We start from the raw sequence: 22,610 nt of genomic DNA, 5'->3' as shown, positions 1-22,610 counted from the left end.
ATACCATGAGTAGAGTGTGATTGAGTATTTGCATTTTGAAGCCACTGGTACTTTGTTGACACACTAAAGGCTGGGCGTGGCCGGAAACTTTAGTTCCGAGACTGAATCAAGATCTCAAAGTAACCCTGGGTGGATCTCATCGTGACGCGGCACGGGTGCATTCTGTGACAGCAGGGGTCCAGATCTACAAACTTGGGCAGCGGGTGCAACCATATAAACTCAAAACCAAGGGACCAGAAAGATCCGTCGAAGGTTCCATTGAACCATGGGGCCAATCGGATTATAAAAAGCCTAAAAAGTGCCGAGGCTGGGGTAAGGGGGGATCGTCCAACTCTGAGGCGGCGACGACCTGAGATCCGCACGCGTTGAAACACGATAACCATTGTTGATCGTAGACTCCCGTCTCGAAACCACGTTTCGGGTTGACGCGCTAAATGTTACAGACAACCTTATCCGCACAAGCTTAAAAATAGTAGCTATTGACTATAGACAGTGAACAGTTATAACGGGAAGCCAAGCCGTCAACTTGCTGATATCTTCACTTCTCTTCGACACTCTGGGCTGGCACCCAAAGACCTTTCTTCTTTGTTTCAACCGTCATTTCATTGTTTCCTTGTGTTATTGTGGGTTGTTTGGATCTGTTTCGGCTCGTTTTCATTGTTTTGGTGTCCTCGCCTTCGCTGTCAGGCCGGTTCCTCTTCAGCAGCGCATTCCCGATTTCTTTTCCTCTACCGCTTGTCGTAATTCACTATGGGACCTGAAGCTGAAGCATCAGAGAGACCGCAGTGTGGGAGTCAGACAGAAGGCGGCCCTGATGGTTATAACCTTGGTCTGCATGTCGGGGGTTTATGTACGCCTTCACCGATACGTGATCCCTATTGATCTCTCATGCTGACGATAATACGAAAGTTTTGGTTCTATTTGTGTCTTGCCTCGGTATGTCATCATGGCTTTTCTTTGGCGTTCATCTCTAATGCTCTCACACAGGTGCCGGATTCCCCGTTGCCGCCAAGAAGCTACCTTGGTTGAAGATTCCCCCTAGCGTCTTCTTTGCCTGCAAGCATTTCGGAACCGGAGTTTTGGTTGCTACGGCATTTGTTCATGTTAGTCTGGCTCGCCAATAGCCAAATTAGAAGTCCTGCTAACACCCCCAGTTACTCCCCACTGCTTTCGGAAGTCTCACCAACCCATGTCTACCCGAGCTGTTCACTGAGGTTTATCCCGCCTTGCCGGGGGTCATCATGATGGCAGCCATGTTTCTTCTCTTCATGGTTGAACTGTACCTGAATGCAAAGACGGGCGGCCACTCTCATGGTGGTCCTACAGGTGCCTCATTTGGGGACGCCTCGACTCATGCGCCGCACGCTCACACCCACGCTCACGCCCACGCCCACGCCCATAAACCTTCAACCGCATCACAAGATACTACTACTTCGTCATATTGGGGAGACGACCAGCGCACCGAGACCAATGTTGACATTTCATACGAGAAAGCCCAAAAGTTCTATGAGAAGAATTCTCCACCATACGAACGCCCTTCAGATGACGACAACAGCTACTCCACCATGCCTGCGTGGTTTGTTGTCTTCTATGAGCAATACGTCCGCCAGCGAGCCGAGATGATGGAGATGATCCAGCATACTCGGAAAATCTCAACAGCGAATTTTGATCAACAAATCACCTCCGAAATCAGCCAATCCCACTTTGACGAGGAAGGCCAGGAGGTTGATCCGCAGGTTTACAAGAAAATGTCGACCAACATTACGCTTCTCGAAGGCGGCATTCTATTCCACTCCGTCTTTGTGGGCATCACGATCGCCATGACCACAGATGGCCTCGTCGTCTTGTTGACTGCCATCATGTTCCACCAGATGTTTGAAGGCCTTGGCCTCGGATCTCGCATCGCCGCTGTTCCTTACCCTCGTGGGAGTTTCCGACCTTGGTTGTTGGTTTTTGCTTTTGGAACTACGGCACCTATTGGACAAGCTATCGGAATCGCAAGCAGGAACTCCTACGACCCCGAGAGTGAGCTTGGTCTGATCATGGTTGGAGTTTTCAACGCTATGTGAGTATTAAGAAGCCGAGGTCCGTTTCATGCCCAACCACTAACACAAACAGTTCTTCCGGCCTGTTGATATATGCCGCCTTGGTGAACTTGATGGTCGAGGATTTCCTCTCAGAGGAAGCAAGCCTGCTCATGACAAAGAGAGACAAGATTGCCGCAATTGCTTGGGTTTTTCTCGGAGGTGAGTTGCTCAGCCGATAATTCAGGTTCCCCTCCATTCTAACTGAGTCACAAGCATTCGGAATGTCCGTGGTTGGCGCCTTTGCTTAGCGGAATTCTTTTGGTCCACGAGTATGACGAAGGAGCATGTCGATTATGGTGTGATGACTATAAGAAGATAGAAGGGCCTCCTTTGAGTTGGGTTGCAGTCCAGATTGGAAGGAATGGCTGCACTGTATTGATTGAGGAATGTCTAATCTACAAGACGATGGTGCATGAATAGAAAACGACTTGACACGGGTGACGATAGCATGCAAAGGAAACTGAGAACCCGCGCATGATAAAGAACAGCTCTCAAACCGGGTCATGACACGGGTGAAACATGAGGCGCGGTACGGTCGGGGCCCGAGTCAACGTCTCAAGAGCCGACATCTTGGCGTTTCTGCCTCTATTGCTAAATGAGAAGTACAACCTCCTTACTTAGAAGTTTTGGTCGGCAAAGGAGGAAGCTTGGTCGTGTGAGTTGCCTTGGCCGTTCCGTTGGTCTTGTGGGTGCTGTTGGAAGTAATGGCGATTTCACCAGTGGCAATGTCGAATCGGTTGGTGGTTCGGTTGAAGATCTGGAATGATGCCGCAGGTTGGAAGTCTTGAGGGAATATTAGGGGTTGTCGGGCCTGGAGGATGAGATGGGTTGTGCTTACATGGAATTTCATGGCCGGCGTTCCAGACGCGAGTGAAGCTGAGCTTACCAAACTGCCTCGTCTCTCCATAAGCCTTGCCATCAACCATCAAGTTGGTATAACCAGCGTCACTGAAATCATCTGATCCGGACCATTTGGCGGCAAGGGAAAGGGCTTCACCTCCACGCCAGTTGCAAATATAGTCGGCGTCGCCAAAGACCAGTGCCACTTGAACATCCATTTCAAGAAGCTTTTCGATATCTTTCAGGTAGCCAATTGCAAAATCGCCCGACAACGTAAAGGCGGTATAAAGCAAGTTGCTTGATGTGTAGTTGAGGTTGACACCGAGGGCATCCTGTACGGGGGCGGTGTTCAAATACGGCTGGCGACGAAATTAGCTATCAATTCATATTTGAGTGAAAACGACTTACCCGCCAGTAGTTTGGAGGGACGTCTTCTCCGTTGCGGAATCGCTGGACCTTATTAGTCCCGCGAAGTGATAATTAGGGTATAAACAAACAATATCGTATGTGCCACGGCCTTCAAGGTTGAATGTATAAAACATTCCTTCAACGTCAGTTTGGCAAACGAACTGGGCTGCAGAACAAACTGAACGCTTGGTGAGGGAGTCTCGTTCAAGCCAAGCGCAGTATTCAAGCTGCTCTTGGCAACCTCCAGGACGATCGCGGCTAAACTTGCCATAGTTGTAGATGGTGTCATTGACAAGATCCACACCATAGCCGTTGTGCTCGGCGCGAGTGAACTCGAGAAGGTGGCGAGTCTGCACGACCGGCTCGACGATACCGTTGACGATACCAAGACTCTTCATCTCGAGCTTGCGGCCTTTTGTAGTATCCTTGTCGAGCTTCTCGTTCTGCTCGCTGAAGTATGTGAAGAATGCAGGGCCCCAATGACCGCCGAATGATTCCGCCCTAGATGAATGACATTAAAGTCCTGTAACGTTGAAGTTGGCTTGGGGATGTTCTTACCAGAGGTGAAATTCCGTTGATGCGATCTTGGATTTACTGAGCTGTGGCAGGGCGCTGTAGAACCCTTGTAAGACCTCCCAGCAAGTGATTGCGGCCAGGCGGCTGTTGTCTTCTTTGGTCGGGTCAATAACAGACCAGCGACCCTCCTTCTCGTCGCGGCTGCCAGGCTCTTTGTCGACGGAGAGGTACGTGGGATCAAGATAGCCGACTTCAGCCTTGCTGTAGGAGAATCCTAGCATTGTTATGTTAGTAAGCCTATACATAGCCACTTGAGCTAAGCCTTACCTGTCCCCACGGGCTGTGAGAGGAAAAGAACATTGGAGATGTCCGTCCAGGAGTGGTCCCTGAGGACGGTGGTCATGTTTTCCACCACCTCGCAGGGTCCGATCTCTTCGAATAGACCAATCAAGGAATCCGAACCTGGCCCTCCGTTGAGCCATAGAGTTACCTAGGCATATGGTCAGTCCTGACAAAGCCATGTACGACCTGCTCAACTTACAGGATCGTTCGCAGGGTCTCTGCGAGATTCGAAGAACCAAAAGAAGACATGGACATCAGGAGCAATGTCGATATAACCGCTATAAGAGTTGACTCCAGGGGTTGTCTCACAGATTCCATCCTTTCCGGGCTCCTTGTATCGAATCTGGGCACCCGAGGGACTCTTGATAGTAGTGACTCCCTCGGCTTGACCGGGTGCCTGTCGTGGGCGAAGAACAGCACCCAAAGATGGTGCTGCACCAACACACAACAGGCTGGTTATAAAGGAATTAAACTTCATATTGAAAAGCTGACAAAAGTTGAGTTGCCTTGCTCTTCATGTCACTCAAACCACCAGCGGCAACGGTGGTACTTATATAGCAAGAGAATCACGGACCTCTCTCTGATAATTAGCCTAACATCAATCAGGCAGTTCGCAATGAATCATGACCAGTTCAAGCATTTCTGTACTCTTTGTCTTTGTTATCACAGCCCATTTAGGTGTCAATGGCTTGCTTGCCGGTGCTTGAAGCCTTGCTCGGCCGGCCCCTGTCCCATAACTAATCATTCTGGGGTTGGATGCGTAGATCCGTCGACGCTTTTAGGACTTCCCCGCACGCAATGCAAGGTTCTTGATCCGGGACTTTTTAAATCGGCTGAGACGTCTCTTATCCGCCCCAATCCCCTTTCTGATGGTATCGTCGGGAGAGGTCTCCGACATTGAACCTCCGATATTAGTTCTCGGAGTCACCTCCCGACCCGATAGCATCACTATCTAAGCACTGAGGATACGGGAATGCAGTGTATCAATTTGGGAAATTGAGTACGGTTGTGACCAGTCCCAGAGGAGAAAACCAACAGGGGTTAATACGGACGGACTATTCCGCCAGATGAAACGAGTGCATGTAAAGAAGAATGATGTGACATCATCTGATGGTGCATGGAACATGCAGTAAAGGCCTCAGAAAAAAAGAGATAGTCAAAAATAGAGAGATTTTCCCGCCCAGCCTCCATCTCAAGACCGGAGATACTCGCAGACGCTGGCGCCCCATCGAACCGCCCCCTTGTATTTCCACATCCCAGGGGCATTTCCCTTCTCAAGGCCCTCGATTGCGGTCGCAAATTCCTCTCCGAGACCTTCCTCCTTAATCTCGCGTAACGGATACAAATATGTCTTGAAACTGAAGAGGATGGAGTGGGTTTTCGGGAGCCTACTCAATGTTTGGAGCTCGATTCGAAGATAAGTCTGCGGGAATCATTAGCCAGACATGATGCGGCATAATTGGGAAGAAACGTACCTTTTCTGGGTCTATCTGCTCACTTTCTACCTTTTCCTCACCCGTCACATGGTTCCCCTTGGCGTTGAAAAGTTCCCCATGGGTCTGAACGGTCCACTGTCAGGCTCAACGGTCAGTCCACGTGCGTCGAAATGGCTCTGGGGGTGACATACGTTGGTTCGCTTGACATTCTTTCCCACCTCAAGCTTCGTGAAGAAGCGCTCCATGCTAGGCCCGATTTTGTTGTAAGATGGCACATTGGAGTGTATCTGGTTCATGTGTTTTCCCAATTTCGAGGCAGGGTTCCAACCAGATGGGAAGCAACACATGAAGGCAACGCATTGGTGACCTTCCGGTGTAGGCTTCAGGATGAACAAGTCTTCTTCGACTGTCGTGCCCATGATTCGCAGGGCACTATCATGGTCGACTGGTGGTATCGTGGAGTGCGTATCACCAGTCACCAAGTTCTGCAGCTCAGAGTTATCCACAGACAACTTGAACATGGTTGGGTAACGCTTGGGTAGATACTGCGCAAGATAAGTGTAGAGTTCGTTTACAGCGTCGATTCCAGCGGGAACACAGCCGTGTACCATTTGGCCTTGACTTTGTATGAGGCCCTTTCGGAGCTGAATTCGGTCGAGGTAATCGCGGTCTATCGTGATGAGCTCTGACGCCGTGTCCGACTTGATTGCTATCCAAGGCAATATTGTCAATGGTGCGTCTGTATGCTTTGAGCCCGCTACTTACCCATAGTAATGTGATAGATAGACTTGAAAGGCCGGAACTTCTGAGGCTGTTGAACGGTCCAGTCAAAGCCGTTAAGCGGCTGCACCAGTTCTGCACTAGAGCAAGGCTTTTCAGACCCTCGATACGCATCGATTTTGCTGTGCTGAGGCAGATTGTCACCTCGGTGCCGCTGGGAGTTGATTAGCCAAACTCCAGTCTGCATTGTTCCAAGACAAAACTCACCAATCTTCTGTTCAGGACGAGAAAAAGAGTCGCTAGTATAAGACAGAGCCCTATTTGAGGAATGATTGACGTAACCTCGAAGGCTGCCATGTTTGCTGTGATAAGGTCTATTGATTTGATGTGATTGGGCAAAGGGAAGCGTTTAAACCAAGATGTTGGAAAGTCTTGATGGTCCAAATTTTCTTGTAGAGGCTCTCGTCTGGTTGGCACCATTGGAATAAATAGGAACCAGCCGCATAGTTATCCCATGCTCTCAGTTCTGCTCTCTCCATGTCCTTCGGTCTCTGGCGTGCGTCCGATGAGCCAAGAGGAAGAATCTCTTGGGTTTAGCGCCGATAGGAGGCAAACGCCATGTTCTCAATCTTGCATGACGCTAGCCCAAGACATCCCACCCTCTCCGCAGATCAAGATCACGCCGCGGGGAAGGCAACGTCAGTAGAATGATCTAGACCTCTCGTCTTTCAAGTTCCACCTGTGAGATACAGGAACAGAGGCTTTGTCTGTATCCACCAGTATCTCTGGGGCGCGGGGACGAAGGAATGCTTCATGTTATGGTCACAATGTGGACCGTATAGTCTCTAAACATCTTTGCCTCTCCGAAATCGGCGATTGCCACCACTTGTCCCGTGGCCTTTGGTGCGGCTTGTATCCTGATATGAGCCAAGTAAATCGAGGCCTAACCCAGGACAAAAGCAAGACCGCTCAGTGCAAGAAGCTAGTCAAAGACGACTCCGCTGTTCCCAGAGACTCCCATGAAAGCCAGGAGCCCAAGTCCCAACTGGACAGCGATATACCATGTAGGATGGCCAGCTCTGTTGGCGTAAGATAGGAACTTTGGTGCCATGTTTCTCTCAACCATAGCTTGCATAGTGCGCCAAAGTCTCAATCTCTAGGATGGCTGCATCACCGCGTTCAATAAGCATGTCGGTGAGATCCTAAGATTATAATAAGGAAGGCATTTCCAACCAAGGTATGCGTTACTAAACTCATCACTCGCTTTTTAAATATTAAGGATTAACTACCCAACCCAATTCATCGTTACTAGCCTAAGCTGGGGGCGTGTCGCAAACTCGAGTGAAGGTCACATCATCGAGAGCGATAATATTCGAATCAAATTCTCCATTGCAGAAGATCTTGAGCGATACCTCAACCTCAGCCACAGTTCCAGTCTCGCTCGGATTCGTCCAAAGTGCACTACCTGCGGTCCAGGTGTAAGGGCCTGAATCCGTAAACCATACTTCCGGAAGCTCAGTGTCTCCAACCTTGGGTGTGATAGTGCAATAGAACTCGGTAAAAGTAGTCCCAGTCCATGGGACCCAGCTGACAGCGCGGTAGTAAAATTCGATTTTGTAGTTACCCTCGAGGTTAGTTACGGTCTGAGAGATGGTAGAAGGCTGGCTCCAGGGATTGAACGAGTAGCGCCTGGTAGATCGCAACTATGTCAGCTAATAATACCTCCATGACTCTAGGAGGATGACGTACAGATTATACCGACCCGTACGAGGGCTTTCCTCAGACCTAGAGCTAGAGACGCCAGTCCACGGGGAGCCATCATCGTCGTCGAAGCTCGGGTTGACGAGCGCTTGGGTTACGGTGCAGACCGGAGCTTGAGAAGTCGTCGACGTTTCCGCAAGTGTAGTTGTTGAAGTCTCAGCCAGGGTAGTCGATGATGAGGTTTCTGCCAGCGTCGAAGACGACGCCGTCACCGATGAGCTCTCTGCTAGTGTGGTAGAAGTCTCGACGACAGCGATTGACGAAGTTTCTGCGATGGTGGTCGACGATGATGTTTCCGTAATCACGGTCGAAGAGCTCTCCACTAGAGTGGTAGATGAAGTCGCAGCGCTCGTAGGGCGGCAAGGAGTGGCGTTGGCTCCGAAGGCGAGGAAAGCGACGGTGGCCGCGGCCAAGATAGAACGCCGAGCCATTTCGAACAGAGCGAGGGAGACCCAGCGGTTGAAAAGAGCGGAAGGGGCTAAGACAGCCAGCCAAAGAAACGAAGGTGAGGATCAAGATGGTCTTGTTCCAAACGAGAGACCTTCTTTTTATTTACTTTAGTCTTTCCCCTGAAAAATGCATGTTTTACCATAGAACCTGCATTTTTCAGCTTCTGGTGGAGAGCGGACGCTTTCCTGAATGGGGAGCGCCATGTTGGACTCTTTACCACAAGCGCGAGGCTAACGGCAATAGTGTGTTGGGCTAACGTATGTGATAAGCGAGCGTCGCAGTCAAGCGAGCGTCGCACCATACTGTATAGTAATAAATAGCTAATTTCTATTTTTCTAAAACGCGCTATAAAATATATAAAAATCTAAAAAAAATATTTATTATTATTTAATTAGTAAAGAAACTATATTATATTTTTTATAGAATTTTAATAAAATTCCTTTATATATAAATTACTAATTATAATATATATAATAAGCGAGTATACTAGACAAGCAAGTACACTAAAAATCCCTCATCTAATATCATTACTATTTAATTAATTAATTCCTTATAACTAGAGATATCTCAATTAAATAAAGAAGCTAGATTACTTCTTATACTTCAGGCCCTTTAAAATAACCTAGATTTAAAACTACGATAAACTATAAGGCTCTACTAGGTTAACTACTATGCCTTATATTATCGGCATAATAGCATATAATCTCAACGCGATACTATCCCGAAATCACGCAAACTATTAGATCTAAAGGAATAGATTATTATTTAGTTTATTCTTAACCTAGATTTACGAGGATTTCCCCCCTAGCTATATAATATAAAAGAAATAGTTAATTAATTACTTATTAACCGCGATATATTACTAGTTAGTATATATTAGGCTTTAAACTTTATTAAGTAATACCTAGACCTTAAGACGTGTTTTTTTTATAAATATAACTACTAGAGAGCTAAGTGCAAAGATCTAATTATTATCTACGATTAGTTTTAGCTTATAGCGAATATAATCGCGAAGTATAGTATCTAATTAGATAATATCTATAATATTAATAAGACTAGCTTTCTTATGGGCATAATTATAAGTGAAATAGTTATTATAGGCATAAAAAGGCATAAAAAGCCAAAAGCAGTGCAGCCTAGAAACCGAGAATGGATTATAGTCATTTAGGCGATCAATGCGGAAGGCTGGCCGATCCCGCCGTTTATCATCGGTGCGGGCTAATATTATCTCGCTAACTAATACCGAGAAAGCAACCTCCCGGGCGATTAGGCTATTGCGATGACCCAAAATGGCTAGACCGATAATGAGACCGGTCTCGAGTGGCTTAAGCACTTTAACCGGTGCATAACTAATTAATTAATTAATATTTATTATCTCTTAATCCTTAATAGCTATAAAAGTCATTACTCTATTAAATTTAAGAGATATTATAAGGAGAATAAAATTATTAAGCTTTATATGCCACCTTATTCCTCTTATCTACTTTAGCCCCTTAACGTTAGGTGCTTTAGCGTGCTTAAGAGTGCTTATGGTTAAGAAATAGAGCGTCTAATCAGATACTCTATAACCCACGTTTCAAAGACTGAGTTCTTTCTGGCCTTCTACGCCGCATTTTAAGCCACTATGATAAAACGAAATATTAAGGGGGCTTTCAGAGGAGCTGGGCTTATTCCTCTTAATGCGGAAAATATAATCTCAAAGCTTAATATGCAGCTATATACGCCAACGCCGGTTAAGGAGGCAGCTAAACCGTCGACCCCTTGGGCCTTAAGGACCCCAAAGACCGTGCTTAAGGCTAGATCTTAGTCTAAATACCTCGAAAGACGAATTAGAAGGCATCAAAGTAGCTCCCTAGAGTCAATTTTAGAAGCTCTATAGTCTCTTATAAAGGAGATAAAGGCAGTTATGCATTAGGTAGCCTTATTAACCGCTGAGAACAAAGACCTTTAAGAGGCAAATGAGATACTAAGCCGGCGCCAGAGGGCAAAAAGAACCTGACTATAGAAAAGAGGGGTAATGACGGTAGAGGAAGGAAGGCAAGCAATTAATTAGATAGATATTAATGCGCAGGTAGTGGCCGAATCGTCGAGAAGTGGTGGTTAAGGGAGGTCAGCGCGATTAGGTGTTTGGCGTTATGGTGTCTGCGGTAAGCCTAGCTATAATGCAAGGACTTATTAGGTAGTAATTAAGATATCAGGGGAAGAGTATAGCGAGTAGTTTTAATTAATTAAATAATTTATGGTGTTTTTATAGTGATTTTTATCTTTAAGGTAGAGATTTTTAATGCACTTATTTATCTAGTATACTTGCTTATTATATATATTATAATATAAATAGGTTTTTTAAAAACTAGCTTATTAAGAATATTTAAAAAATATAAAAAAGTTTAAATAATAGCTAATTATATTATTAACTAAATGTTTAAATTATAGCTATTTTAAGACTAAATTAGTTTTTTAAGAATTTTTTAAAATATGCTTTATAGGTTAAAATCTAAGTGCGACGCTCACTTGTCTGCGACGCTCGCTTATCATGTACGTTATTGGGTTTTAAAATTAATTACTTATGGAACCGCCGTGTAATACGCGGCCCGGCTCACAGGATGAGGAAAATGCGAAGACAGAAAACGGCACGTCTGTGCAGTTAACGCAGGCGTTTATCCTCTAGATACCAGTCTACCTGCTAAAGTTATCTTTCCCAGCTGTCTCGGTGACCTTCTAGCTAGAAATGATCTTAGGGTACTCTACAGACGGTGTAATAAGGTAGAGTAAAACGATGAGGCCCATAGAGGTATTCTCGACCTTTGAGTCATTGTTTTCAAACGGCTTATTAGTGGTCATGATGACTTTGGAGATTCTGAAGTGCAGCGAAAGGGCAAAGGTAGTAAATGGATGTGAAGACGAGAGAGCCTGGCAGCAAGATCCGGTTTTGAGCTGGGGGAATTAAACCTGATAGAGTTTCTAAAAATACACATGATAGGCGATAAGCATAAGGAAACCATGACAACAATAACAAGCCGTGTCAAGGTCAGGTACTTACAAGAGACAACTTTTGATGCAATCGCTCGAACATCCCGGATGCCGGTATCCCGTCTGGTAACATTCACCACATGCCACAACTTTAAACCAGTATATCTCCTTAACATCAATCCAGCACTGCCATATGCATGAGCTTTCTTCATCATAATCATTTCAAGTCTTGGATCCTTCAAGCTACACCGGGCAACGCGTCGAAGATCGGATCGGTGCGACCATGGTCATGGTCACGGATCGGTACCCCGGCATCATATCACTCAGCTCCGGCTTCCCCGGTTAACAAGAATGCGGGGATGGCGCCCTACCATCAACATTGCAGGAGACAATTTTGTCAATAGCCAACTTCGAGACAGAATAACCGATAGCTACAATACCATTGGTTGCTAGAAAACTGCTCTCATTTTGTTACGGATCTCGTTAGTAACAACTTATCTCAAGCCCCAAGCGTGTTCTCACTTTCTTTCCCTTCTTGGCTTAGCTGGTCTTCCCAGCTGGTTCATGGTTCATGATAAGCATGCGGGGGTGGCGTCTCCCTGATACTGACAGCTCCTCCCCTTGACAGGGGCAAAGAACGCTTCCTTGACCTCGACGCAGTCATCGACGTGAAAGTACTCGGAAGAAGCAGTACAATCTCCCATCTTTAGCAATCCGGTACTCTGAACAAGGCTCTGTCGGGCTGTACAATCGCGGGTCACGAGTAGCCTGGCTCGTGCTAAAACTTGCCTCCCCACCGAGACGCCAAGTCACCAAGCACCCATATCAGTCTATCCCTGTATTCGGGCCCTCTTCTCATCTTCTTACCGCAAATCCAGCAGGAGAGTGGATTACTTTCAACCTGGCAGTTGGCTTTCCCGCCAAGTTTCAATCAACCCCCTGTCATTGAGCAAGCTCCTCCACGTTATCGCAGGTTGCAGACCCATAGACAAATCCGGCCTCATTTCTGGTTCTCGGACATTCTAGCCCGTCAATTTCCAACCCATGCCGCCCAAAAAACGTCCATATGTCCCTAAGACAAAAGGTTCGTGGTACCTGGATCGGTAGTCTTCCTCCTTCCCCGCTAAGGGTAATCCCAGGCTGTTATCAGTGCTCAAGGCGTCGTATTCATTGCGACAAAACAGAGCCTCATTGCAACAAGTGTAAGTCAAGGGGTTTAAAATGTACAGGACTCGGTATCAGGCTTCGCTTCAGCTTTGGGTGCCACCCCAAACAGTCAGACCCCCATGCCTAGTGTCATGAACCTGAACTAATATTGCACCTGAACCAGGCAAGAAGGGGATGCGGAATCATCCGCACATGCCTCAGTAGCCAGACCAAAGTTAACAGTGGCACACACAGACTTCCAAGATATTGGTCACCTAGCGGTATATGAGGCAACGAGCGAACCCAGCCGTCCAGCGCCGCAAGTCGGGTCAACCGAAAGCTATATCAGCCTTGACGACTGTGCAACCACAGTGGACGACTGGTCCCTTGTTTTACGAGACTCGCTGGATAAACAAGAAGTCGTTAACGGCTCCACGAATGAGTTGCTTGGGATTGAAGACGATGCATGGGCGAATCTTATCGGCCACAACACTCTTTGCCGGCCAATGCCAGACCATCTCCCACGCTGGCACAATGACCTCTGTCTACATTGTAAGCAATATTTATCGGCTGCTATTTTCTCCTATTAATCATTCTTTTACAAGTTTCTCGTCATATCGCAGGTGAAATGACTGCCATCGACGGGTCTCACAATGGATGGAGACACTTGGTTCTCCCATTCGCCAGGGGAAACAGGCTGGTCCTCGACGCAGTACTTACGGTTTCTGCTTTTCACATCTGGTTAAACAGAAATCCTGCGACTGAATTTCACTCCCCTGGCGGCATGGCGAGTGCGAGTCTTCAAGCTCCAGATCCAAACCAGTTGTACAAGCGCGTCATCTCGGGTCTACAGCAACAGCCTGAGCTTGAAAGTTGCAGTACTGAGCGGAAACATTCCATCTTGATTACCATCCTCGTCCTTCACGTCGGTGTCATGGTAACTGGCCGTTCAGACTTCCCCATGCTATTCCGCATGCTTGAGTCAGCGTTTGCCGCTATGGGGGGATGTGAGGCACTTGGGGGCGGTGAGGTTGCTGATTTCATCTTGCCAGAAGTAGCCAAGTAAGTCTATGTCTCTGATAGCTTGAGGACGGCTCACTAATCAGGGCCTAACAGATTACGCCTTTATGCCGCACCGCTTCTTAGCGAGAAATCTGGCCTCGAAGTTGTCTCATCACAGGAGCATGCTACTCATCTATTTAATTGCTTAACCCATCACGTATCGGCGTATCCAGAACACAGCGCCTCCTTCGTATTCATCACGGACCTGGTTCAGCAAGCGATCAACATGTACCTCGCCTCGTCGCGTTTGGAAGCACCTTCGGCTCTCGACATTGCTGATTCCATTACTCGAGTCGAGCACTTTAAAGAAACCTTGGAGGCCTTCCCACTCGGAGCGCCGGGTGAACAGGTGATGGTCTGGGCATCCTTTGTGGCTGCGGCCAGCTGCCTCCTTGATGAACATATGGAATTCTTTGAGCATGTTTTTATGAGACATTACATAAGGAGCGGGTTCTCTAATTTGGTCTCCGGGCTCGAGGCTCTTCGAAAGATTTGGTCAAGGAAGCCCGATGAAAGATGGACGTTGCTTATGGCTGGTGTGCATATTCTCGTCATGTAAATATTAATTGTTGAGCGAATACATACCAAGATATAGAAGAAGAAGTGGCAGTCTGGACTTCAGCCCAGCCTTGGTCGCGTAATATCAGGACTATAGTCTCGTCCACAAGTTCTCAAACCCATGCTTTCTTCCTACACCTTCAACTCTGCCACGATCTGTAGACTCTCTCGCTTTACTGTCTCGAGGTTGAGAGATAGTTTGCGCGACTTCCTTCCATCTCAGGTGGAATAGAATCATGTTGCAACTCATAGCTTTGAGGTGGTTGACAATCTTGTGGAAGCTCATATGTCCCAGACCGCACCCCATGGTTTCCTCGAGGCAGGTCATACGCCATAGCAGGTTATCTTTGGCTCTCATGTATCCCACTAGCTAAGCAGATGTCTTTATCTTCAGTTAGAGGCTAAGCTACCTTCCCTTTACCTAAAAAGCATAATCTCCCTAATCAACTAGGCTCGCAAGCTTTACACGAGATACACTCGAGCCCTAGGCCTCCCTATACCACCTCATCTGCAATGTCGTGTCCTCGTTCTTGATTAGTAAATTACCCTGGCTACGCTGCGTGGTACATGGTCCAGTAATCGCGTACCTCCCATTAAAACTGATCCCTCTATCATACATTCCAGGCCCAAGAACGAGGCGGAACGTCAGTGCTCCCATATATCCCAGTGATACGAAAAAGCCGCCCATACTGCTGGAAGCTTCTCCCGGCGAGCGCTCCGGCATCGCGACCGCGCCTTCGCTAAACGTACAGCCTGTCGTCAAAAACGTGTTGTAAAATGTGGCGGTGTCGTCACTTTCAAGTGCTGTGTCATAACCAACAACAAGTTGACCACCAGCTACGCAGAGGGCGACAATCATGCGGTCCTTTCCTCTTTCGTTTTGAACGACCATGACTGCGAGCGATTCTTGAATATTGCCAGAGCGGCTTAGCGAGATCTTGTTAGCAGCCGAAAACGCCTCATGTGGATATACGCTGAGAATGGTGATGTGCCGGAATCGCTGTTCCATGATGATAGTCACCATGTTGTTGTGAACGAATCTTAAAGCTGGCAGCTGTAGGAAAGGAGAAATCTGTTTCCCTGGAGACTTCCATAGGAAGGGCGAGATGTCATCATTCAACGACACCCAGATGGGTTCTGATTCGTATTCCACAGCAGGAATGATGCCGCGTCCAAGCGTGTGGTTCTTGAAACTCGTCCTGGTGAATTGCCCGGGGAATCCTCCTGGTTGACGATGCAAGAATATCGCGACCCACTCGTCATCTCCGTACTCCCATTCTTCCTCCTGCTTGAATCTGGCACCCGTGTCCCGCGTGTGCTCCTCTCTCTGATCAGAGGCAGTGCATGCCAGATAGGCAACGTAGTACCCATCGAATTCTGGTATGGGCGCCAGTGGCAACTGGATATGCAGCCCAAAGTTTGTCATGACGAAGTCGGGTTTCGCCTTCGAGATTGCGAAGGTCTTGGTGAATTCCTGGTAGTCGGCGGGACGGCAAGCATAGGAATGGGCGAACTCATCTGGCGACTCCGCCAACAACCCGGCCGTTAGGCTCTTCCTCTGCCAGGCAAAAATACTGTGGTCGTCGGATATCCGCATGATCTCCTGCTGGAGCCTTACGAAGGCGCGATGGCCCTCACCATATATGGTTGGCATGTTGATTCCGAAAATCCCCATGAGTGAGTATGCCCGGTCTTCGGCCCTCGTCGTTTTCCTATGCGCCCCCCAAGACATCTTTTCTGCAACACTGGCTTTGTATGCGTGTACGCCATTGATGAGGGCAGATTCGGCTACCCCTGTGATTTTCGCGAGAGTAAAGGCCAAACCTGACTTGGTCCCGATCTTGACCCAGTTGTTGGTGAAGAGTTCCACCTCGGCTGGAGCAATGAGCTCCTGCAGGGTCCATCCTCTCGTGAACCAGCTGCTTTCCCTGAGTTCTTCCCCATCATCCGCCCGGCCGGAGACATCCTCCAAGTATGCGTAGCATATCTCAGACTTCTCATACCAACTATACGTCGAGTTGATGGCCCCGGAAAGCTCTGCGCTATTTCTCTTGTCGATACAGCAAGTGTCAATCCAGACCCAGTGAAGACCATCTCGCAACGCCTGCGCACAACACCCTATAATCTTGTTGAAGCAACTCTTCTCCCTAGCTGTCTCAATACGCATGGTCATGTCTTCAAAGGTGACTTCGTCTTGTGGGTTCGCAGCCCATCGATGAGAGAGGATCGCGTACTTCGGGATGCTCCCAGTGCATGACTCGAGCGACAGTGACAAGTTAGCGGAGGATTCGTCCCAGTTGCAGTGAAGCAGATACATCTCAGGCTACGCGTTGGGTATACTCTAACGAGCATACTGATGTTTGGAGTACGGTGATCTTGCAGAGAAAGAGGGAATGAACGAAATCAGGCTGCGTGATAAGGTGCTGAAGAGGAGGGAAATATAAGCACATAGTTATCCTCCCTTGGTACCCCTACAGCATGATCGCGAACAGCCAATCTTAAGACGGCGGAAAGATTCCGGTATCCACATGTGTGCATGTACCACCAGCACTTTGTGCATTTTCTACTCGTGCCGTGTCTGCTTCGCCGTCGTGGCTTGGCTTGGCTAGTCGCTACGAGTGTGGCAGTTCACCCATTGGATGCAACCTGCACTTTGGGGTTCAGCTGATAATGCAAATTCCTTTTTCTCGGCTTATCTGCTTTGCTGCAGGGATCTGGAATAACTAATAAAATTAAGAGAGGCTGGCCACTCTTCTCGTAGTGTACGTTGCCCGATGTCGGCAGTGCGATACTCCTGCAAGGGCATGCACTGTCTTTTCTCAAAGCATTCCAGCATTAAACAATAATCGAGTAACCCATCCACTGCCATTGGCCAATCCACATTAAGGCTGCCGTTGTAACAGTAGATGCATGGATACCTATTAATAGCTATAGCCCGATGAACGTTGTTCCATTGCGCGTGGGGATAGAGGCATCAAGGCAAACGACATTTTACCAAAACCGGCACAAACAAAAGCAAACGAAAAAAAAAAGGTCATCAGCTTATTGTCGCATTGGCTTGCACTGGCAATAGCCTTGGGGTGTTTGTTCAATAACAACAATCAATCCAGTTGGCATTCATGCAAGATTAGGTAATCTGCATACGCAAATGCTTCGTGAGCTGGCAACTCCCAAAGTCTTACATCTCACCTACACCTCCAGGCATCAGCCTCACACCGCTTCAGCCTCATGTTCGTCGTCGCCTCTTGCAGAAAATGTCGAAAGCCGCCGAGATCCCCAGGTTCGTGGTTGACCTCTCGCAGCCTCCAGAGGAGCGCTATGCACACATCGTACCTCATTTCCAAGGCTCCGATATCTCATGCAACATAAACACCGTTTTCAACGACCTACTCAAAGACCTGCTTGGTCAATCTTTTGGAAAGTTCATGGCATCTGTATCTCCTCGTATCCTGCGCCGGGTATACATGCCAGAGGAGAATGCCGAGTTGATCGGTATATCCAAAGCCATGGGCGTTCCCATGCACGCCCTAGTCGCTTTCAATGTTCTTCTGGATATATTGCTAGGATGCACCAGCGGCGGTGTGCGCACCTTGAATCTGGCCGATGGCCCAGATCAGCAATCAAGCCGCATGCTTCACTTCCGGACTCTCGACTGGGGCATGGATCTTCTGAGACAGATTATTGTTGAGCTTGACTTTGTTCGGAAAACTGGAGGTCCCGTGATTGCAACTACAGTCACCTACCTTGGCTATGTTGGAGTCTTGACGGGCGTCAGAAAGGGTCTTAGCATGGGCTTGAACTTTCGGCCATACCATTGCAGAGACACCTTGAGACAACGAGTCTCCTTCAGAATGCACCAGGTCAAGGTGATTCTTGGGAAAAGGCGGTCCATCTCGAGCGTCTTGAGAGGGTTGCTACTGGATCCCACTCCCGGAGAAGACAGTCCGGCTCTTGACGAACCCGACACCGACGCGACAGCATCAGAAATCCAAGACTGTCATATTCAGGACATCTTGAAGACCCTTTCCACCTCCAGATCAACTGCAGCTTATCTTGTTTTTTGCACGCCTGAAAGAGTCTACGTTGTCGAAAAGGACGATCGCAAATCGCTTGTTCGCGACTCCGATACCTTCCTCACAGCCTTCAACCATGACGGCCACGATGAAAAGGATCCCACTAAACTCCAACAAGCCGCTGCAGATCTAGCCTCGGGAGATGATGGGACCGCAATGGCAGCGCTCGTAGATTGCTCGTTGGAGAGGAAAGATCATCTAGACCGCCTCTGGAAAAAGCGAGTCAAGAAGTGTCAACGACGATTCGGCCATCAAGATCCAATCATCACTTTCCGCGATATACTCCGATTCCTACAAGATGACAACATACTGGTCGACGAGACGCACTATGCAGTTATCATGGACCCGGGAAATGGCACCATGCTTTGGCGAAGGCTCTACAAAGCTGAGGAGTCAACCGATGACTCGAGTCAGGATGAAAATGATGACGGGGAGGAGTCTGTAATTTTGACTGATTGAACTACATATTTGTGATCCATATCTATGCTGGATCACGGTCTGGTAAGTTCCCTGAGATAGAGAGGCAATGACTGACAGTCAGTCCAGCTGGCAGTCTCTTCGTGTAGCATTGATCCTGCTAATTAAAAGAGCGGCGGGAATAACGTCCGGAAAGGAGCTAAAAGAGTCAAAAGAACCGACCAAAGATCCAAAAAGTACGTTAGTTGTCCCGTCGTAGGGAGAATGGCAGCGGACTGACAAATTGACAGACCTCACCCTCAGTCTTGAGCGAGGAGTGCCTCTACGGAGCGCGGCTTGTTGTTACAGCTCCACCCAGGGCTTAACCTTAATGAGAGGTCTTGGCGAGATAATGAGAGATTATGAGAGCGAGTCAGACTGGAGTGGACTGGTAGCTTCGGTGGTTGAGCTGTATATTACTCATGTATACTCGACAGAGGCGTGATATCTAGAATACATTGCTCAGTTCAAAGAATGAAACGGTCATGGGATGGCAGTCGATCGTGGTGCTTGGACCTCAAGCCGCAACACTCGGTCTCGGAGCCGGTTGTGTGGCATCCAACATTTGCAAGCCGCAGGTTCCCATGAAACAAGTAGCCGAGATACAAGGGCAGAGATCATAGTCAATGTCTTACTCTGGAGAGTCAATGGTTGCACATCGGGTCACAATTCACAAGCACAAGGAGATATGCGAGACACTCGTATGACATTTGACTCTGAGTACGCCAGTAAATCTGCATTGAATGACCCCTTCCAGATATATCCGAGCCTCATTCCAAGCGCAAAAGCACACCCGCAAGACGCCAATCGCTAACCTCCCATCCATTAAACGTTGTTATCCCACTTCCATCTATATCATGCCAACAAAGATGCCAGCGACAGCGGCAACAGCGGCGGCCATGCCGACCTTGATAGGGGCGCTGCTGGCAGCATTGTCGTCGTCCTTGCTATCGCTGTCCTTGCTGTCGCTGGACGAGGCAGAGCCAGTCTCGGAGGCCCAGCGCATCGAGCTGCACATGGTGGCGGACTCTGTAATAGACTCGATCTGCTTCTGGATCTCGGGGACGTCGCTGCAGGCATCGAGGAGGCTCGAGTAGCCCTTGACTTGCTCGCCGTACCAGCTGGAGAGCTCGGAAGCGTACGAGCTGTACTCCTTGGCCATGTCACCGGTGACGTGGGGGATGACACACTCGTCGGTCTGCGTGACGAGGTTGGTCTGGTCCATAATCCACGAAGAGAGTGTCGCGTCGGGAGTAGGGATCGCGGTCAACTTGGGGAGCATCGAGGTGGCGACCTTAAGGCATTCCTGGAGATCGCGCTCGTCGAGGCCACCTTCGGGAGCGGGAGCGGCAGCGACAGCAGTCGCGACGGCGAGGAGTTGGTAGAAGCGCATTGTGATGGGTGTAGAGAGGCACGGACGAGGTGTTCAACGGAGAAGGATCAAGAGGATTCGTGATACAAGGATCGATGTGTGAGAACCAACAAGCAGCAACTTGCAAGCCACGAGGGGACCAACTGAGCATTTAACCTCAACAAAGCCTGCCTTGGAGCTGAAGATTGGCATAGGGGTCCATCATGAGCTATTCCCATCTTGCATTAATGCTTATGGGGCTGATCGTCCCCCCCATTCGCCCCGTGTACGAAGAGATTGGTCAAACATGGTCATATCACACGAGCCAGGGCAAACATGGGAAGCCTTGAAACCTCGGCGAGCCTGTCTTGGCCGAATGACATGCCCCTGTAGTACGACTCGGCTTACCCATGACTCCCTGCGTCGTCTCGAAACAGCGCCTCGGACTTTTGCATGAAATCTTTTTCAGCTGCTCTGCCAATCTGCCTTGTCCTGCCTTAGAGGTGTTTCATTAAGCCAGGGCCCAGCGTCACTAGCCTGGTCTGGAACGCTAATCGAGCGGCAAAGCAGCATCATTTCGTGTAGCGTGACTACCAAATCCACTGAGAACCCTGCCCTCATTAATTAGGGTCCATTCAAGGTCGTGGTCTAGCCTCGTAGGGCTCGGTTCAGACACCAGCCGATTCAGCAGGCGAAGGGAATGCGGGAAAATGTCACCTCGCCCTGTGTCAGAACGGACCTTCTTTGTCCCGCAACGTCACACTATTGGCCGAAGAGTAGCGGTGTCTCCTAATTTGGCACAGCATCCAAGTTCATTGGGTCGAGCTCGAGAGTCGGCGACTACCCAAAGGAGCATTACAACCCTACAATCCTCCTATTTTTGCTCCGCCACGGTTGGGCACGACCCATACTCGCAGGATGTGAGTCGATAGGATCCAAGGTCATTTCGCCATTGGCGGGCTAATACTATTTGCTGGCACACACGATGACTCCAACTCTGGACGATATAAATGGGTGCTGCGAAGTTGTATTTGAGTGCTTAGCCTTGAGACCATCGAGGTCCACCCCTAAGGCATTTTCTCTCTGTCAGCCGCTAACGCTCGGCCGAAGGATCGACAGGCAGACTACTAAAGTGCCAGCGAAGCAGGGCGTCCGGCCTCTGTCAGATGGGGTGAGACACTTCAAGGTCCTTATCTCCCCAACTCTGCGTGCCGGGACGATCATACAACTCTTTGCCCTATTGCTTTAGTAAGCCAAAGTCACTAATTCAGGCCCCTCCGCCTTCGATAGCTGATGATTGACCTTGAATGTGATGTTTCCTTCACTGAGGGAGTTTACTCCCGGGTAGTCAAGCATTTATGCCATGGGACAGATGAAACAAAGGCCATGATACCTTATCGATGTTAGCATCTTGTCTAGCTCTAACAAGGTGATATAGCTCAACTAACGACGAGCCTTTGTCGAGAGAGCACTGAAATAGAGGACAGGTAAAAGCGACAGATGTGTGGGAAACCAACACGTCTGAGCTCTGCGCCCTTGCTCCGGTGTCATTGAGGCATCAAATATTGTGCATAATGGATAAGAAGACAGTTTCAATAAAACAAATTTGTGAATTCGATGCCAGAAAACCCTGTAACTTGAAACGGAGCTGAACTCGCGAGCCTTGGCCAAACTGTCGGAATAAAAACCTGAAACCCAAACATGGAAAACCTGAATGAAGTCTCAAGCCATATTTAGTAGCGGGCTAATGGGATTACCACTGGCATAGTACCACGCAGTCTTGAACTAGAGATCTTAGTCGGCTCTTGGAAGGTAGGAAGATAGGGAACCAGAAATGACTGTATTTGGAACACGAGCCTTGACAAATCCCTGGCCACTCCCATAGAGTATCTTGGCAGCCACCGGATCACCAATACAATACTCGTTCAGAGCTATGCGGACAATGAGCTCTGCAACACTGTTAACATGCTGTAGCACGTTACGAAACAGCTCTACCCACCATATTGTTGATGGACCTGAATACTCGTCTTTGGATATGTCCCGAGATATACCTCCTTGAAAATCCATGTCCTTGTATATATTGCAAGGAATGGGCCAGGAATAGGCCAGGAATAGGCCTCAGCGGGGAGCAAAACAGCTTGTAAAGGGTGCAAAGCAAACATGTTGCACGTAAGCAAGCAACGAGACAAACATACGCCGAGGAAGACTCCATGTTGGAAGTGTGTCACACGACAAGGAGTGTGTTTCCAGAAGAGTGAATTTATGACGGTAGCAGGGTGCTAAATTTAAACCTCTCTCGTTCTACAAGACTCATCTCCCTCTTGTAGGCGGAGTGTGGATGTTCGGTCGAGTTCTCCTGAAGGGTATTAGTATCGAATCGAAATACGCGCCTATCAACCGGGGGCTCCCAACACTCGGATTCTCATCATTCGGA

General features: G+C 48.4%; 7 protein-coding genes across 7 annotated transcripts; 2 read left to right on the top strand and 5 right to left on the bottom strand.

The window, feature by feature from the left end:
• Window positions 1–750: 750 nt before the first annotated feature.
• LRP88_07330 (Zinc/iron permease) lies at window positions 751–2,335 on the top strand (the record flags this gene model as incomplete). Its single annotated transcript, XM_083243860.1, has 6 exons — window positions 751–850; window positions 910–936; window positions 988–1,103; window positions 1,155–2,065; window positions 2,119–2,246; window positions 2,301–2,335. The coding sequence occupies 6 exons, from the start codon at window positions 751–753 to the stop codon at window positions 2,333–2,335; spliced, it is 1,317 nt and encodes a 438-aa protein (XP_083101084.1).
• A 365-nt stretch (window positions 2,336–2,700) lies between these two features.
• LRP88_07329 (uncharacterized protein) lies at window positions 2,701–4,671 on the bottom strand (the record flags this gene model as incomplete). The annotated part of the gene is made up of 7 exons (XM_083243859.1): window positions 2,701–2,870; window positions 2,926–3,286; window positions 3,336–3,377; window positions 3,515–3,836; window positions 3,894–4,125; window positions 4,179–4,341; window positions 4,393–4,671. The coding sequence occupies 7 exons, from the start codon at window positions 4,669–4,671 to the stop codon at window positions 2,701–2,703; spliced, it is 1,569 nt and encodes a 522-aa protein (XP_083101083.1).
• Window positions 4,672–5,385: 714 nt separating this feature from the next.
• On the bottom strand, window positions 5,386–6,706 carry LRP88_07328 (heme-dependent oxidative N-demethylase family protein; the record flags this gene model as incomplete). Its single annotated transcript, XM_083243858.1, has 5 exons — window positions 5,386–5,616; window positions 5,669–5,764; window positions 5,821–6,338; window positions 6,395–6,563; window positions 6,617–6,706. The coding sequence occupies 5 exons, from the start codon at window positions 6,704–6,706 to the stop codon at window positions 5,386–5,388; spliced, it is 1,104 nt and encodes a 367-aa protein (XP_083101082.1).
• Window positions 6,707–7,662: 956 nt separating this feature from the next.
• Window positions 7,663–8,541, bottom strand: LRP88_07327 (uncharacterized protein; the record flags this gene model as incomplete). The annotated part of the gene is made up of 2 exons (XM_083243857.1): window positions 7,663–8,038; window positions 8,099–8,541. The coding sequence occupies 2 exons, from the start codon at window positions 8,539–8,541 to the stop codon at window positions 7,663–7,665; spliced, it is 819 nt and encodes a 272-aa protein (XP_083101081.1).
• Window positions 8,542–14,780: 6,239 nt separating this feature from the next.
• On the bottom strand, window positions 14,781–16,469 carry LRP88_07326 (uncharacterized protein; the record flags this gene model as incomplete). Its single annotated transcript, XM_083243856.1, has 1 exon — window positions 14,781–16,469. The coding sequence occupies one exon, from the start codon at window positions 16,467–16,469 to the stop codon at window positions 14,781–14,783; it is 1,689 nt and encodes a 562-aa protein (XP_083101080.1).
• A 1,081-nt stretch (window positions 16,470–17,550) lies between these two features.
• On the top strand, window positions 17,551–18,828 carry LRP88_07325 (beta subunit of N-acylethanolamine-hydrolyzing acid amidase-domain-containing protein; the record flags this gene model as incomplete). The annotated part of the gene is made up of 1 exon (XM_083243855.1): window positions 17,551–18,828. One exon carries the CDS (start codon window positions 17,551–17,553, stop codon window positions 18,826–18,828), a length of 1,278 nt encoding a protein of 425 aa, XP_083101079.1.
• An 847-nt stretch (window positions 18,829–19,675) lies between these two features.
• LRP88_07324 (uncharacterized protein) lies at window positions 19,676–20,218 on the bottom strand (the record flags this gene model as incomplete). Its single annotated transcript, XM_083243854.1, has 1 exon — window positions 19,676–20,218. One exon carries the CDS (start codon window positions 20,216–20,218, stop codon window positions 19,676–19,678), a length of 543 nt encoding a protein of 180 aa, XP_083101078.1.
• Window positions 20,219–22,610: the final 2,392 nt, after the last annotated feature.

Source organism: Fusarium phalaenopsidis (genome assembly GCF_050370095.1).
Source record: "Fusarium phalaenopsidis strain FUZ10S chromosome Unknown contig_32298, whole genome shotgun sequence".
In the NCBI taxonomy this organism is placed as follows: Eukaryota; Fungi; Ascomycota; class Sordariomycetes; order Hypocreales; family Nectriaceae; genus Fusarium; species Fusarium phalaenopsidis.
This window is presented reverse-complemented; position numbering and strand designations above follow the sequence as displayed.